Source organism: Macrotis lagotis, chromosome X (genome assembly GCF_037893015.1).
Source record: "Macrotis lagotis isolate mMagLag1 chromosome X, bilby.v1.9.chrom.fasta, whole genome shotgun sequence".
In the NCBI taxonomy this organism is placed as follows: Eukaryota; Metazoa; Chordata; class Mammalia; order Peramelemorphia; family Peramelidae; genus Macrotis; species Macrotis lagotis.
The window spans coordinates 426,884,462-426,901,607 of NC_133666.1; the positions used below are offsets into that span (position 1 = coordinate 426,884,462).

At 33.5% G+C, this 17,146-nt stretch overlaps 1 protein-coding gene across 2 annotated transcripts in view; it reads left to right on the forward strand.

The window, feature by feature from the left end:
- The window catches only part of TCEA1 (transcription elongation factor A1), a 37,307-nt gene extending 25,750 nt beyond the window's left edge, over positions 1–11,557 (forward strand). For both annotated transcript variants that reach the window (XM_074200691.1, XM_074200690.1), the window contains exons 7-10: positions 629–783; positions 1,779–1,925; positions 4,625–4,696; positions 9,123–11,557. In XM_074200691.1, the coding sequence (XP_074056792.1) occupies positions 629–783; positions 1,779–1,925; positions 4,625–4,696; positions 9,123–9,131 (383 nt within the window). In that variant the 3' untranslated portion in view covers positions 9,132–11,557. The remainder of the gene's footprint in view (positions 1–628; positions 784–1,778; positions 1,926–4,624; positions 4,697–9,122) is intronic.
- Positions 11,558–17,146: the final 5,589 nt, after the last annotated feature.

The window sequence follows — 17,146 nt, forward strand, 5'->3', positions numbered from 1 at the left end:
TAAAGGACCCCCTCCTTAACTCTTCAGTACACTAAATTTATCTTTGGCATTTTGTGGTCTGTCTGCACTTGCTGGGGTTTTTGTTTTTTTTTTTAAACACTCCATGTCCCTTCCTGTGCCTTTGCACTAGCTCTCCCCTCTGCTGCCTCATCTTGACTTTCAGGGTTGCTTTAGGGTTTTCTCATATCCTACCTTCTGCAGCACACCTTTCTCTATTTACCAGCTTCTAGTAGTTTTCTTCTAGAAGATTACCTTTCATCTGTCCTCCATATCTTTTGTGTATCTGATTACTTCTCAGTTGCATTCCACAGTAGAATGTGAGATCCCTGAGGGCAGGAATTGTTTTTGTTTTTCTTTGTATCCCCATATAACTGGGAGCGTTCCTCCAAAGGCCCCTGTCCTAGGCCTTTTTTTTTCTCTATGATGGATTTTGTTTAAAGCACAGTATCTGGCACAGAGGAAGTACTTAATGAATGCTTGTTGATTGTTAACTATGTTGTGAGAGAGATTATTTCCTAAAAATAGATGAAGACAAAAAGACTATAGAATTTATCATTCCTTTCTTAATTGAATTATGATCAGTTTTTGTGGACCAGTTAGAATACCATATTCCTTAACTGCATAATACCTATATATCAGGAGTTACGGAACACAGACATGAAATATAAAAATAGGGTACGAAGTAGGATAGCAAATCTCAAGGATGCAAAGAATCCAAATTTAAGGAAAAATGTACTATGTGGGAACATACCTCCAGATTTGTTTGCTAGAATGACGGCAGAGGTAAGTAAATTTGAATTTGCTAACCTGCATTTATTTCTTTTAATTTAACAAATCTTCTTTATACTTCATTAATTATAATTTCTAAAATATTCTCTGATATTTCAGAAGCTACCTTTTCAAAAGTTTTTTCTTGAAACGTGATTGTATCACCCTTGTAACTTTATAAAGTTCAAAACTTAAAAACATTTGGGCTATAAATGCCTTCAAAGCCTTCCTAAATCATGTCTGGTTACTCTATGTTAAATTAAAATGAAGGGAGAGTATAATTCAATGAAAAGTTTTGGAATTGGTTCATATCCTTGATTTGTCATTTGCATTTACATTGTGAGATCATGGGTAAAATCATTTTAACTTTTTTGGATGTTAATTCTTAGTCAAATGAAGGGTTTGGATTAGATGACCTGTATGGTGTGTCCCTTTTAACACTAAATCTTGGATCCTAAGAATTTCTGTTAGATTTCTATGGTATGTTATTTTGAAAAATTCATTTGTTGTCTTACATTTGGCTTCTGTCTACCACCTATTTTTAAGTAGTTTGTGGCTTATATGATATAGTTGCCAATTATTCTGCTCATTGTTAGTTGGAAAATTGACTCCATAAACCATATTTCTTATTGGGGGAAAAACCAGCACTGATGTGGTTGTCTTTTTCCTGCCAGTCTTAAAATTTCTTAGATTTAAAAAAAAATGACAGCTGCAGTGATATTAAAGTAATGCTTTTGAAGTTGTATAGTTTCATATTTGTACACTATTATGAGTTGATTTTTTTCTGCCTTTTAAAAACTTTCCATGATTGGTATAAATATCTTAACAATGATTAAGGGAATTAATGAGTGATCTAGTGGTTAACTTTTTGTATTCTTAAAGTTAGTATCATTTCTATAATTTAAAATTGAATGATCAGTTTTTGTATTGCTCTTACATTAATAGATGAAATTGTCTGATAAATTGAAAATGCTGTCCCTGAGGAATTTATGCTACTATATTCCTCATAGGAAATGGCTAGTGATGAACTTAAAGAGATGCGTAAAAACCTGACCAAAGAAGCAATTAGAGAACATCAGATGGCTAAAACAGGTGGGACCCAAACTGACCTGTTTACATGTGGCAAATGTAAAAAGAAGAACTGTACCTATACACAGGTATGTAACTATTCCTTTATGTTTATTTCATTTTTAGAAATCCTAAAAAGTTCCCTGTTTAGTACAATTGACACTAATTCAGTTAAGCTTTTTAAAAAATTTTTTTCTCTTAAAAAGTTGTAACTTTTGTAAGGTACTGAGGTTGGTTTGGTCCTTTTTTTTTTTTTGAAATTGATGAGTTCAACCTAATCTGGAATTGAATTGAAATAGGATCAGAATTCCTGCTAGCTAGAAATTTCAAATTAAGAACAAAATTTAAAACTACTATACTCCTGTTTTCTCTGACTCTGAGAACTATTGAGTACTTGTTGAATTTATAAAGTGTTAATTTGTATAAATGACATTTTGAGGTTCGGTGTCATAGTGAATAGAGAATTGTTCCTAGAGTGTGATAATCCATATTCAAATCCTACCTGTGAGACTAGGCAAGTCATTTAACCTCTTAATACTCTCTAGACCATTATTTAGAACAATAAGTTGTAAACTTCAGAGAAGGCATTGATTTACATTGATAGAATTTCTTCATCTGGAAATTATGTCAATGAAATAACAGATCCAGTGTCCTCTGATCTTAGTAGGGTTTTTTTTTGTTTGTTTATTTTTAGGTTTTAGCAAGGCAGTGGGGTTAAGTGGTTTGCCCAAGGACACACAGCTAGGTAATTATTAAGTATCTGAGGTCGTATTTGAACCCAGGTACTCCTGACTCCAGGACCAGTGCTCTATTCACTGTGCCACCTAGCCACCCCTAATCTTAGTAGTTTTTAATAGATTCTTTTGCTTTTAAGTTAAAGTTTTTGAGACTTACAATATATTTCAATACTTCTGTATTTATTTTTTCAACTTAGAAGGAAAATGGGTGGCCTATCTTTTGAAAACATTAACCTATAAAACAATAGAAGACTTTTGTGGCCCTTTTTCAATTATTTAAAATATATGGGAAAATTATGCATATAAGGTAAAGGACTTAGACTCAGTGGGAGAAGTACTCATGAAATCACAATCATTCAAAGTAAAGCTCTAATAATATATTAGTATATTTAGTATTTTTTAAGAAGATACTGCCTCTCCCTCTCCCAGATGATATTTGAGATGATCCTGGCGCTGATTGCAAGGGCCTTCTCTGCAGCTTTCCCCCCCCCCCCACTTTTTTCCCCTCTGGGTAATTTATTTTGCAAGGGTCAGTCTGTCCCTAGGAGGGGGATTGGGCTAGGGTGGGCAGTCCTATGGACAGGGAAGGCTGACTGTCTAGTGTTCCCCCCAGAGATGGGGTCTAATGTATTATGTTTATTTGGGGCAAACAGAGCCCCAGTAAAGGGTTGGAAATGTTTAAAAAAAAATATTGACTTCTTTGTTCTCTGAACTTATATATTTATATATAAAAACTACTGTTTTATAACTGGCAATTTTATATTTACTTACTTCCTTTGACATTTTAGACATGGGGGCAACCTGAGTTTTTTTGTATTGAAAACTACTGGGGCAGCTAGGTGGCACAGTGGATAGAGCACTGGCCCTGGAGTCAGGAGGACCCGAGTTCAAATTCCACCACAGACACTTAATAATTATCTAGCTGTGTGGCCTTGGGCAAGTTACTCAACCCCATTTGCCTTGCAAAAACTTTAAAAAAAAACTACCAATGCCAGAAAAGCAATTATAGTAATAGTGTAGTTCGTTGATATGCTTGGGGAAAAGAATTTTTCAGTTAATTTGAGTATTTAACCATTTATTCATATCATCTGTCATTTCATTTAAGACTTCCCATATTCTTTTGGGGGGGGGTTGGGGTTTTGTTTTTTTTTTTTTTTTGGTTTGATTTTTGTGGGGCAGTGGAACTAAGTGACTTGCCCCACAGGTCACACAGGTGGTATGTATGACTGAGTTCGGGGCAAGTGCTTTATCCACTTACTTGCCCCCTTAATTTCTATTTGAATGACTATTTGTTTTAACTAGTCTCTAATTTGTTTCCTAATTCAAGTACTTTGCTACCTTAACATGCAGTTATGGATATTTTGGTGTCATGGGATTTTTCTATTTATAATTGATTTCCTTGAGAGGTGTGTGTGTGTGTGTGTGTGATTTGTATTTGTACTAAGTTCTCTGAATTAAAGGGTATTGGTATTTTAGTTACTTTTTTTTAAAAAAATGTATCCTCAAAGATTAGTTTTGTTTTTTAAACTCATCTTTACCATTTTGCTGTGTATGAGGTAAAACTCCATAGTTGTTTTGATTTGTATTTCTCTTAATATCAGTAATTTGATGTTTTTTTGTCAAGGCAGTGGAATTAAGTGACTTGCCCAAGGTCACACAACTAGGCAATTATTAAGTGTCTGAGGTCGGATTTGAACCCAGGTCCTCTTGACTCCAGGACTGGTGCTCTAACCACTGTACCACCTAGCTGCCTCCTTATATCAGCAATTTGGAACAGTCTTTCATATAATTATTAATATTCTTTTGAGGATTGGTTATAATCTTTGACCATATAATCATTGGGGAATGACTCTTGGTCCTAATAATGTTTGAATTAATATTTTTATATCTTAGATATCAGAACCATATGGTGCAAAGATTTTTTTCCTAGTCTTTGATTTACTTTATCTTTGTGACATTGATTTTGTTGCTCTGAAATCTTTTCAATTAAATCAGACTTTTTGATCACTGTCAAATTGATATTATATTTTTGATTTTTTTCTCCCCTTCAGGTTCAAACCCGCAGTGCTGATGAACCCATGACAACATTTGTTGTTTGTAATGAATGTGGAAATAGATGGAAGGTATGGCTCTATCTTATCATCTATTCTATCTATCTGTCTTATCTATCTATCTATTTCCTGTACTAATATATAAATAATTTTTTTAAAGCTGTAAAGATATATCTACTTTGGAAATCACTCATAGACATAGAAGTTCCTTTCTAAATAAAAATGCTCTCCTCCCACCCACAACTATTTATTTATTTGATTATCATTGGGGGATTGGCATAAAGTGACTGCTATGTTCTTGTTATGTTCTCTATTACTGGAAGAAGGAATTCTAGAATTTAAAAATTGGGGAGCCTTGATTCCATCTAGGCAAAATTATACGTGAATGAGAATCTCGATTGCAACACTTCTGGCGCTTGTAAGTTTCTTGCTCCATTATACACATCCCTGTTTTTTTTCAATAGGTCCTTATAATGGCAATATTCTGGTCTGTGTCTTCTTGGAACTCTCTACTTTATCAATATCCTTCCTAAAATATTGTGGACCAAATTGAAAACAATGTTCTTAGGGGACCAGAGCAGAATACCTTTGAACTTTACTATCTCATTCCTAGGAGCTATTCCTCTCAGAACATGCAAGATCAACCACCTGTTGTGGCAACTATATCACTTCATTGCTCTCATCAGTCTTGAACTCCCTTCCCCCCCCAGTCTTTTTTGAACAAACTAATGCTTAACTAAACCCCCCCTTCATTTTATACTTAAGTTGGTTTCTTAACCCCAGGTTTATGATTTTACATTTATACCTTTTGAATTTAATTGTATTGGTCATCTCAGTCCTCTGGTTTGTCATTCTGGATCCTTAGCTGTCCCTCCTAGCTTTGTGTTATCTGCAGATTTGATAAGGATGCCCTCTGTTTTGTTATTTACTAATTTCAGTTGTGTCTGACTTTATATTACTCCTTTTTGGATTTTCTTGGCAAAGATACTAGTTTGTCATTTTTAGCTCATTTTATAAATGAGGAAAGCCTTTGTCCAAATCATTGTTTCAAAATATTTAAACATAAAACTTAGCACAGATCCCTATCGCAGTCCATAGACCTTTCAAGTTGACAGGAAATCCTTAGTGATTATTTGAGTCTGAGCATTCAATTAGTTCAAAATCCATCTAATATCCTTATCTCTTTTGCCACAACAGCTACATGAGATACTCTGTGAAATATCTTGTTTAAAATCTAATTTTCCTGACATTGTTTTAGCAATGATGTGTCACTTTTATCAATACTCTGACATGTAGGTTTTGGGGGTTGGGTGATATTAACTCAGGAGCAGTTAAAGGATCTTGTATTAATTGCCTTCTTTATCTTGAGTTATCACTTTCCTATTGGCACTTTCCAAAGGTCATTAGACTAAACAAATAGCTGATAAGAATTGAACAGCTTGGCTTTCTCTGTTGTCATTGGTCATTTACCCCTTTACTGTTGAGTAGTGCAGTGCTCTTGTCCCCTTCTTAGATATCATTTCCCCCCAGTTTAATTTAAAACAAACCCAAGGGTCGGCTAGGTAGCACAATGGATAAAGCACTGGAGTCAGGAGTACCTGGGTTCAAATCTGATCTCAGACACTTAATAATTACCTAGCTGTGTGGCCTTGGGCAAGCCACTGAACCCCGTTTACCTTGGAAAAAACCTAACAAAACAAAACCCCAAAGCATCTTTTTTGTTCCTCCGTGCATCATGAGCTTTAATGTTCCTGACATTCTTTTTTTTTTAAGGTTTTATTTATTTTGAGTTTTATGGTTTTTCCCCTAATCTTACTTCCCTCCCCCTGCCCCCATAGAAGGCAATTTGCTAGTCTTTACATTGCTTCCGGGGTATATGTTGATCTAAATTGAATGTGATGAGAGAGAAATCATATCCTTAAGGAAGAAACATAAAATATAAGAGATAGCAAGATCAGACAATAAAATATCAATTTTTTTTTTCTAAATTAAAGGTAATAGTCCTTGGGCTTTGTTCAACCTCCAGTTATTTCTCTGGATACAGATGGTATTCTCCATTGCAGACAGTCCCAAATTGTCCCTGATTGTTGCACTGATGGAATGAGTGAGTTCATCAAGATTGATCATAGCTCCCATGTTGCTGTTAGAGTTGTACAGTGTTTGTCTGGTTCTGCTCATCTCAGTCAGCATGAGTTAATGCAAATCCCTTCAGGCTTCCCTGAATTCCCATCCCTCTTGGTTTCTAATAGAACAATAGTGTTCTATGACATACATATACCACAGTTTGCTAAGCCATTCCCCAATTGAAGGACATTTACCCAATTTCCAGTTCTTTGCTATTACAAACAGGGCTGCTATGAATATTTTTGTACAAGTGATGTTTTTACCCTTTTTCATCATCTCTTCAGGGTATAGACCCAGTAGTGTTATTGCTGGATCAGAGTATGCACATTTTTGTTGCCCTTTGGGTGTACTAACATTTATTCTTAGTGTATTATACTACACTTTTCTTACTTCAACACTTCTATTCCATCTGCTGTAATTTTTTTTTAAATCTTGGTTTTCTTTGTTCATGATGATTTTGTTCAACAATTACTTTTTATTCTCATTAGAATTTTGTTCTCCTTTGTGGCTAAATAATTATGTTCTTTGGAGTTTATTTTGTTGGTGGGAATCAAATCCAGAATCGAATTCTCCATCTCTGGATTCTTCATCTTTTGATGTATGAAATTAACATATTAAGTTAAGTAGTTGCTTCTCTACTTTCTCAAGAGGAAGAGCCCTAGCAGATGACTGTATTAATAATTGAAATGCCCCATCAATACTGCACCAGGCTTATGTTCTTTTCAAACTCTTCATCTGTTTCTTCTAAGTGATCTGAAACTTTGATAAGTTTCACTTCCTTTTGCTCTTCATCATTCTTCACCCAAAATTTCTCTAGTTATGAGTACATCATATTACTATATTACTAAACAATACAACTTCTCCCTTACCCTCTCTTTACCTTCTTGCTTCTTTTTAAATTCATTTATGCCACATTCTTCTCATGAGACTCATCTCTCAAATCTAATTGTGACATCAATTCACTTTGAATTGGAATTTCTAGTTAATCTCATTTTCGGGGGGGGGGTATCTAAACTTTGTGTGCCTATATTATATATGAACAGCTGGAGCCATGGGTTTTAGAACTTGTTTTTTTTATTTTTGTCTAAGTTTCTTAGTATTTCAATAATAATTTTTCTTATTTGTTAATCTCTCACTATACTTTGGCAGTTTTTCCTTCTCTGACATTCTTTTAGTTTAAAGTCATAACATCATGACCTTACCTATATATTTCATGGCCTATATTTACTATTTCTCTATCCTACTTTTAAGGTCCTTCCCCTTGTATTGGTGCTTTTTACTTAATTTCTTGAATGGCTTTGTTTAAAGTTGTGAATAATTTGTAATGTTCCTTAGCACAAATTTGTACTCTTTTTGGGGGGGGGGTTAACGTATTTTGAGGAAAAATGATCATTTAAATATATGTATTTAAACTCTTTAATTATGACTATTCAAGTTGATCATTTAAGGATATGTCTATAACTGTTTAGCTTAGACAAATCCCAACAATAGACATCTTACAGTAAATCGGTCTGTGAGTATCAGGCATCTACTTATGTGCCAAGAACTCTTCTAAATACTTGGGATTCAGAAAGATGCAACAGTCCCTGCCATGATGAGCTCATAATCAAATGAAATGGAAGTTGAGTTGTGGGGTGCTGTCCTTAAAACCTGTGTGGCAGTTAGAGGGCCAGACTTGAAATCAGGAAGGCTCATCTTGCTGAATTCAAATACGACCTCATATACTTTCTAACTATGACCCTGGGCAAGTTACCTAACTCTATTTGCCTCAGTTTGTTATTTGTAAAATGAGCTGGGAAAAGAAATGGCAAATTACCCCAGGATCTTTGCCAAGAAAAATCCCAAACGAGTCAAGAAGAGTTGGACACAACTGAACAATAATCTTTAAACCCTCTTCTGTTTGATACAGAGATTTTTTGACATCTTTGCCTATAAATTAGCCTTATGGTAGGATTGGGGATGGAATTCCCATGCTACATTTCTGCCAAGAGACAGGGTCTGCTCAAAATGTGTTATATCTATTAATATATCTAGATTTTATGATTTTATATATAATCTTTGAAGCAATATGGTGAATATTCAGAAATCTTGATTATTGCTGTAGAAAAATACATGCTTGAGTAACATTTAAGATTTTGAAAATAAAGTTTTTAACAAAGTGATGATTACTTATCTTTTGATTTTGTTTTTAATTAAAAGTGCTAATATTTAAAGTTTTGATATATTAAGTTCTAACTTAAAGTGCTTTAAAAAATGAATTTAATCATACATTCTGAATTGTATAGCTTTGAAAGCCTTTTTTCTTTAATGCAAAAAAGAAAACAAATTTGTATCATTTTCACAGACGTCTCACAGTTTCTTTTCTTTTTTACAGTTCTGTTAGAAGAAGGAATTGGGAAGATATCTGGACACTTACGAAAGAGGATTTTGTAATTAGCTTTAAAAAACTAGACCAAGATTCTAGTTTCCCTGCAAATGAAAATTTTAAAACAGCGTACATCCTTTGGGTTAGTTTTTTTGTTTTTGACACAGCCATCCCTTTCTTAAAAGCCTTCTTTAGAGTTAGTCAGTGGTAAGATCAAGTAGTCAATTGTATGGTGTATGTTTAAAACTATTTTTTCATTTTTATAAGTAAGTCAACATTAAAACTTTTATCAATCTAAACTTTTGGTAACTTGTTTGTTTTTCATAACAAATGGAAAATGTACTTTAACTTTTTTACAATCTGAGACATACACAAGAGATTTTTTACTTCTCTTCTCTATTAATGTGAAAGTGGAATTTGCATTTGTTTCCATATTGGCATATTCCTACTTATATTAAGGGAGAAGAACGATTTGTATAATTTTAGGTTTACCAAATGTAATGTGGTAATGAGATAATACTTGGACAGCTTATCTAATTTGTAAATACCATTTTTGAATTAGCATCTCACTTTAATCATAATGATTGTTAATAAACCTTAGTGATTAGGTAACATTTTGCATCTGTGACTAGCTGTGACCAATATCATTTATTGTACTTCTTAAGTCTGTAAATTACTTGCTCTTAATAGATCTTACTTTTGGAAAAATTACTTTAAAATAAGTAGTTTGTTAAAACTGACCAATTGTTCTTTGTTTTTTATTTACTTGTTTGACATCAGATTTTTAAAGATTTTGCTGATGAACAAGACCATTGTTTGGTAGATTTTAGACCAGTTCTTTATAAGAATATACATTGAGGGAAATAATGTTAAATTTCACCAGTTACTATAGTTTTCCTAACCTGTCCATGAGCTTTATTTTGATGTATAGGACAATAATAATAATAAATGATAGTCAGTGATCAAGCTTGAAAATCCATTAAACATTAAAGCTATGTTCTTCTCACATTTAGATTGATAAATTTTTTTTATCCTGAAGGTTTTTTGGTTTTTTTTGTGAGGCAGTGGGGTTAGGTGATTTGCCCAAGGCCACAAAGCTAGCTAAGCATCATGATCTGAGGTCAGATTTGAACTCCCTTTCACTCCAGGGCTGGTCTTAATCAGTATGCCACCTAGCTGCACCCTTAAAAGTTCTGATTATACTTTTTAAAACCACTAAATACTGGTCGGTAAAAGTAGGATTCTCATTCCAAGTTTTCCTTGATGACAGCGTAAATTTTTTTTCATCTTCAAATGTTAAACAGATAATATTAAATAATTTTGGAATACTCTTGTAACATTCTTTATGCCATTTCAAAGCCACTCTTCATCTCCCACAAAATATGCATATTTTACAGATCCATTTGATATAATATGGAAAACTATCTAAAATAACATTGGTTAAAATTTGTATTTCAAAAATTGCTCTATTTAGGCCATTCTATCCCACAAATGCTAGATAGCATTTACTGAAGTGAAGAAAAATGTTTGACTTATGATTTAAAAATGATAAAAGGAAAATTGAAAAAAGTTAAACATTAAGTTAATAGGAATCTTATGTAACTCAAAGTATTAAATTTTTCAAATGACTCAATAAAGGTCTTTTTATGAACTTAATTGATAGTCCCATCTTATTTTGCATTTCATTTATATGTTTAGCCTTTCTTTAAATATCTTTTAGTTAAAACATTAATGGAAGTGTCACTTTGAAACTGATGCAGTCTAATTTTAAAATTAATTGAAATCCTTGGGAATGTTGATAATTGTATATTAGGGTAATAGAATAAAAAGCAAAGTGTCTTGCTCTTGGATTACTCTTGGAGGAAGGCAGAAATAGAGGGAATATTTCAAGAAAGTGCCATAGGAGAGTATATTTTTTGTTTTCTCTAGTAAAGTCTTCCTCCTTTGCCTCATTGTATATGTAGGTGGTCTGAAGTCCATGCCAACAAAGCTTAAGCTCAGGCAAGTCCTACCAAGCTGGAAAGTTTTAAGCTATAAATCCATTGATAGAGTTTACAGTTAAAGGTCAGCCTAGCCAAATTTGGATAAGTCAGTCATCAGGTTGACTACTGTGTGATGAATGTTTTGCCCATCACAATTCTCAGAGACTATCTGTTAAAGCACAGAAGAATTGTCTTTTCTGGTGGAGTAAGTACGTATACCAACAAAATTACAGATCCTTGAAATTTTCTGTGTATGTGTGTGTGTCTGTGTGTGTCTGTGTGTGTCTGTGTGTGTGATGTTAAAATTGGCTTGGAAAGTTGTTAAAAAATGGTTCTTACATAAGTATAAACTGTAGAAAAAATGATGTATTTGTAAATCACCAGTAGATGGTAGTCAAAGATGTAGTTGAGTAAAAATTCCAAATTCAGTAGCTGTATTCTTGTTTTTCCCTTTGAAGCCTAATGTATTCTAATTTGAAGATTTAAATAGAAATCAAATCTAAAAACTAGACATAAAACTGTTAGGATCTCAAGAAAGGAATTTTTAAGCAGTGATCTTTTGTTCATATTTAGCCCTAGAAAAACTGTCCATTCAAGAGAAATTAAACATTTTATTGAAAAATAATCGTAGAAAGTATCATTGGCCTTGCTAATGAAACCTGTAATTGATTCAGAGCCCCAAGAGAATAAAAGTAAGCACAGGTACTGCTAACATAATAAATTAAAGGATTACTGACAAGTTCATAGGAGTTATAATGAAAACTGTATAAAGAGGCTGTAAGAAAAGGTTTGGAGAAAGCTATTCAGTGTAGACTGATTTAACATTGGAAAATACTTAGCTCTATATAGTCAGGTTTTTTGGGGGAAGTTTTAGTGACCCTTGGGCATATTTAGCCATCTATATCTGCACATATCCTTTATCAGGATCTAAACACTTGAGTGTGTTTTTCTTTTGCTAGGCAATGGGCTTAAGTGACTTGCCCAAGGTCACAGAGGTAATTATTAAGTGTCTGTGATCATATTTGAACTTGGGTCCTTCTGACTCCAGGACTGGTGCTCTGTCCACTCTACCACCTAACTACTCCTATGCACAGTTTTTAAGAAAACTTATGTTCTAATAGTAGTACAGGGTGGCAAAACTGTTTTGACATAGGTGCTAGATAAGAAACTTCTGAACTTGTTTCTAGGGTTGGACCAGCATTCTTTTCAGAATCTTCTGAACTATATCCCAAGGACTTTCTTCAGTATCCTTTCTATGTTCTCTCAGTCTGCAATGAAAGAAAGCCAGAGTAACTCTAGCATATTTTCTTCAAGAATCTTTGGCTTTTCCTTCAAGGTAGAAAGGATAGCATTCTCAATGCTAGCAATAATTCTACTTGAGACTCCAGTCCCTTAAAGGAGTAATGGCATTTCTACTCCTGAAGTTCAAAAGGGGCAGGGACTCCAACCAAAGGGTTGTTCCCTTATATCTTAGCTACTATAGGGAGCAGCAAAATGAATTTTGTTACATTTATGTAAATGATTTTACTTGAACTTTTTATCTTAACAGAATTTTAAAAATTATCCTCTTTGATTTTTAACTTGCATTCTTTATTTTTAGAGAGAAAATAGGAAATGTCTTTCCTATCCTCTATTCCAAGAACTCAAAAAAAACCAAGAAACTACAAAGTTTTTCACCTTGTAGCCAATTTAGATACAGTAATGACAAATTTAAAAGAAAACTTAAAAGAATCTTAAAAGGAATCTGTAGGGTTATATAGATAAAAAGTTTTATCCAGCACTAATTTGATAATTAATTGCAAATTAGAGTATGAAGTAAATACCAACCTTTAGGTTTCTAATTTCTTTGTATGATTTGTAAATGCAAGTTTATATATATATGTGTGCATATGCCCACATATTTGTAGATATGTATATATAATGGGCAAGGTCTCTCTGACCTGGGAACTATAAAGGCAGTTCCCCTGCGTAGCCAGATGTAAAGGAAATACACATGAAATGCACATTGGCCAGATATATAAATTAAACCAAAAGGTTGTTTATGACAGGGTGATTTAATAAAAGGATTATGAGGAATTTAAGGAGGATTTGTTTTTCTAGGCTCCTGGATTTCTTCTGTCTTATGCTCTTTTCTCCCTTCAACAACTCTCCAAAAATGTAGATTTTTCATAGAATCTCAGACTTGGGAGGCACCTTGGAATTACTTGTACCTAAACAGATTTCCCACTACAAAATCATTGATGAGTTGTTGTCCAGCCTCTGGAGATTTCCTACATAAGGAATTTACTATTCTCTCTGAAAAAAAAAGCTTTTGCGTCCTTTGGACAGTTCTAATTTGGCTTCTTAATTTGACTTTCTGTAATTTATTGCTCATTACTTCTAATTATACCCTCTGGAGCCAAGTAGTATGAATAATCTTTCTTCCATATAGTAAGTCTTTTAATACTTGAATTTAATTGCATTTCTGCTCTAGGTTCTGGGTTCTGATGACTTCTTATCTAGCCCTTTCACTTTCCTGGATGGTCTTCTCGAGTATTCCAGTTTGTTTCTGTTCTTTCTAAAACAAGGGGACAATAGGGAAGGAAGGGGAAGAAGCACATTTTAAGTGCCTTCTATATGTTGATCACTCTACTAACCACTTTGCAAGTATCTCATTTGATCCTCTCAACAGTCCTTTGAGTGAAGGTGCTGTTCTCCATCCCTGTTTTACAGTTAAGGAAAGTGAGCAGAATTTAATGCAATCCCCATTTGTAAGGTTATCACCTCCATCCTAAACACAAACCTATTAGTTAAACCTTTGATAAACATTAGTTTTTTTTTCCTATTGTATTTTATGCCTTTCCATATTTGTTCATATAATCTTTAGAACATAAGTGAAGTTTATTTTCTTGATAGCCACTAAGGATCAGAGACTTCTGTTTCTATCTGCAATAAAAGATATTAGTATAAATATACTATATTAATATATAAAAATTGATATTACTATTAGTGTATTAGTATAAGAAACATAAATGCTGTTCATATTGAGAATTTAAAAAAATTTTAATTTAATGATGAGGGCTGTAGTTTTCAACCTTTCTGAAGCATCTACTCTTGGTTTAATGTAATCTGATTTTTTTTTCTCCATCTCAATCTTGCTTTTATAGTAAGGGATTTAATATACATGCTGATGTTTTAATAAATAGCCTCACCTCCCCAGTTTTAAAGTCTTCTCAACTTCTTTACTTCTCCACTTCATCTAATATACACATAGAGATGGTAGACCATACCCTTGATTTTCCTGTTATCCACAAATAATTTACTTTGGTTAGTGAGAATTCTGAAATTCAATTATAAGATTATAGTCTATCATTTCATCTTTCTATTTATGCTTTAATCCCTTTACCCTTACTATTGCCAGAAGATTGATGCTGTCAATTAAGATTTGAGGGTTCTCATAAGTGAAAGAAAATCACATTTTAGTCTTGGTGTTAAAGTTTAGAATTTCTTTTCACAAGCTTGCAAAGTTTACAGATCAAAACCTTTTCTCCTCTTGGAGGAATGGCAAGCACTTTGAGGACAGGGATGAGTAACAAGCCTAGGCAAGATTTGTTGGGGATAGAAACTGAGACAGACAAATTGGAGAGCTGACTGGGCTGAGACTCAAGTGAGTCTATGGACCACAAGGGGGGTGGTCCACACCAGACTTTATAGTCTTGCCCCATCCCTGGGCTAGAAGTATCAGGACAGTATGGGCAAAGGGGGAAATCCCTCCCCCTCTGCATGATTGAAATCGGGTAAAAGGCTATAAGCTTGGGGGGTGAGGGGGAAAGAATAAGATGAAGTTGAAAATTTACATTTAACAATGGAACAGTCAGAGGTGCAAATACATATTCCCCACTCAGAATTCAGCAGTATATAAAAAGATTACAAAATTTGTTTCCAATTATAACATCTATGTCCATAACTCCCTGCATCATTACTGTTATCTGCAATCTCCTTCCTCAACCCTTTCCTGGGCCTTCATCTCTCCACTGGGAATTTTCTCTTTCCTTCCCAATCTTAACCCCTGAGTGAACCAGGTTAATTATCCAATACTCTTTTTATCCTTTGCTCCTTTGTTCTATTTCCAACAATTATACCTTTGTCAAATTCCAATCCTGGATTACTTCCTACTGTCTACCCCTATTCAAATTTATAAGCTGCTCGAGAACTTTCACCACTGCTGACTGGATCCATTATAAATTTATTTTGTCTGTAAATTTATACTCTTCTATTAAGTTCTCATTTTTTTACTAATTTAAACAAATTTGGGTTGGGTACCATATTTTACAACAAAAGTAATTTAAACATCATCTTGGTTATATTTGGAAAAAAAAGCACAAAGGAAAAATTATTTGAGTGTTTTAAAATAGCATAAAGTGGAATTTTTGCCACACAAAAGCAATATTAAATATTAGTCTTCCCCCAAAATCCACATTTGAAAATATTTAGTTCAATCCATACAATTTTTCTCAGTAAAGCTTCAAATTCCATGTTTAATTAGTTGCCTTATTATGTCCATGTTGAAAGGAAAAACATCTCTCCAAAGGTTATAACAAATTAATTTTGACTGAAAAAAAAAATCTCAGGATCCAGAATCTGATTTAAAAAGGGAAGAGGGGAAAAAAAGCAAGAATGAAAATAATTATAATTATATCTCAGCCATTGAGAATATTAATTTTTTTCTAAAGCGAGGGTGTCAAAGCAATCTAGATTAATTTGCTTAGAAGTTACTTCATTCAAATATTTTATACTGTCACTAGAGCATACAAAAGGACTTTTATGCTACTAGCTAACTGCTTTTAGATCTATGATAAAACCTTTTATATTAATTTTTAAAGTTTTGGCAAATATTCCTGTGTATTTATATTGTATTTACATGAATATAGAATATAATGAGACCTACCATTACGCTGTTTTTAGTTTGTGAATCTGCTTTATTCTTGTTTCCAGTCATGACAATAGGGAAGGAAGGGGAAGAAGCACATTTTAAGTGCCTTCTATATGTTGATCACTCTACTAACCACTTTGCAAGTATCTCATTTGATCCTCTCAACAATCCTTTGAGTGAAGGTGCTGTTCTCCATCCCTGTTTTACAGTTAAGGAAAGTGAGCAGAAAGTTAAGGGACTTGCCCAAGGTCACACAGATGAAGATAGATTTGGGCTCATGTCTTTCTGACTGTGTGCTTGATAAAACTATCCACTCTGTCACCTAGATGCTTAATCTATAGAATTTTTCTATTGGCAAATTTTTATTGTTTAATATAAATTTTGTTATGTCATTACCTAAGGGTTTCAGCATTGGGGTCATACAGAAAATAAAAGATAGGGTTTGCCAGTGCATTATTTACTTTGTTTTTTCTTTCTCCTGAAACATTCTTAATCCTCACAACTTGGTTTTCTTTTGTATTAGCTGAAATCTTTCTATATTGGAAGGATTTGTTATCTTGAGTTCAAATGAGTGTGTGAAATAAAGAATTTCTGCAAACTAATAATAGCTGTTAATATAATTTACTATATAAATGCTTATATAGTATAATGCTTATGTAAAACAAGCATTATATAATGCTTTACTATGAACCAGAGACTGTGCTAAGCACTTTGCAAGTATTATCTCATTTGATCCTCACAACCCTTAGAAGGTGGGTGCCATTATCCCTATTTTATTTTTCAACATAATTAATTTTTATTGATTAAATGATGACACCAGAAATTGAAATGTTAGAAAAATAAAATTTCAGTTGTTTTCTCTTGTACAAAGATTTGATTTTAGGGGTGGCTAGGTGGTGTAGTGGATAAAGCACCAGCCCTGGAGTCAGTAGTACCTGGGTTCAAATCCAGTCTCAGACACTTAATAATTGTGTGGCCTTGGGCAAGCCACTTAACCCCATTTGCCTTACCAAAAAAACCTAAAAAAGGGAAAAAACCCAAAGATTTGATTTTATTGACTAGCAGTTGGTGAAATAATCTTAAAAGGGTAAATTGATTTAAGGTATACTGTGTGCACAAGGGTGAAGAATCTTATGAAT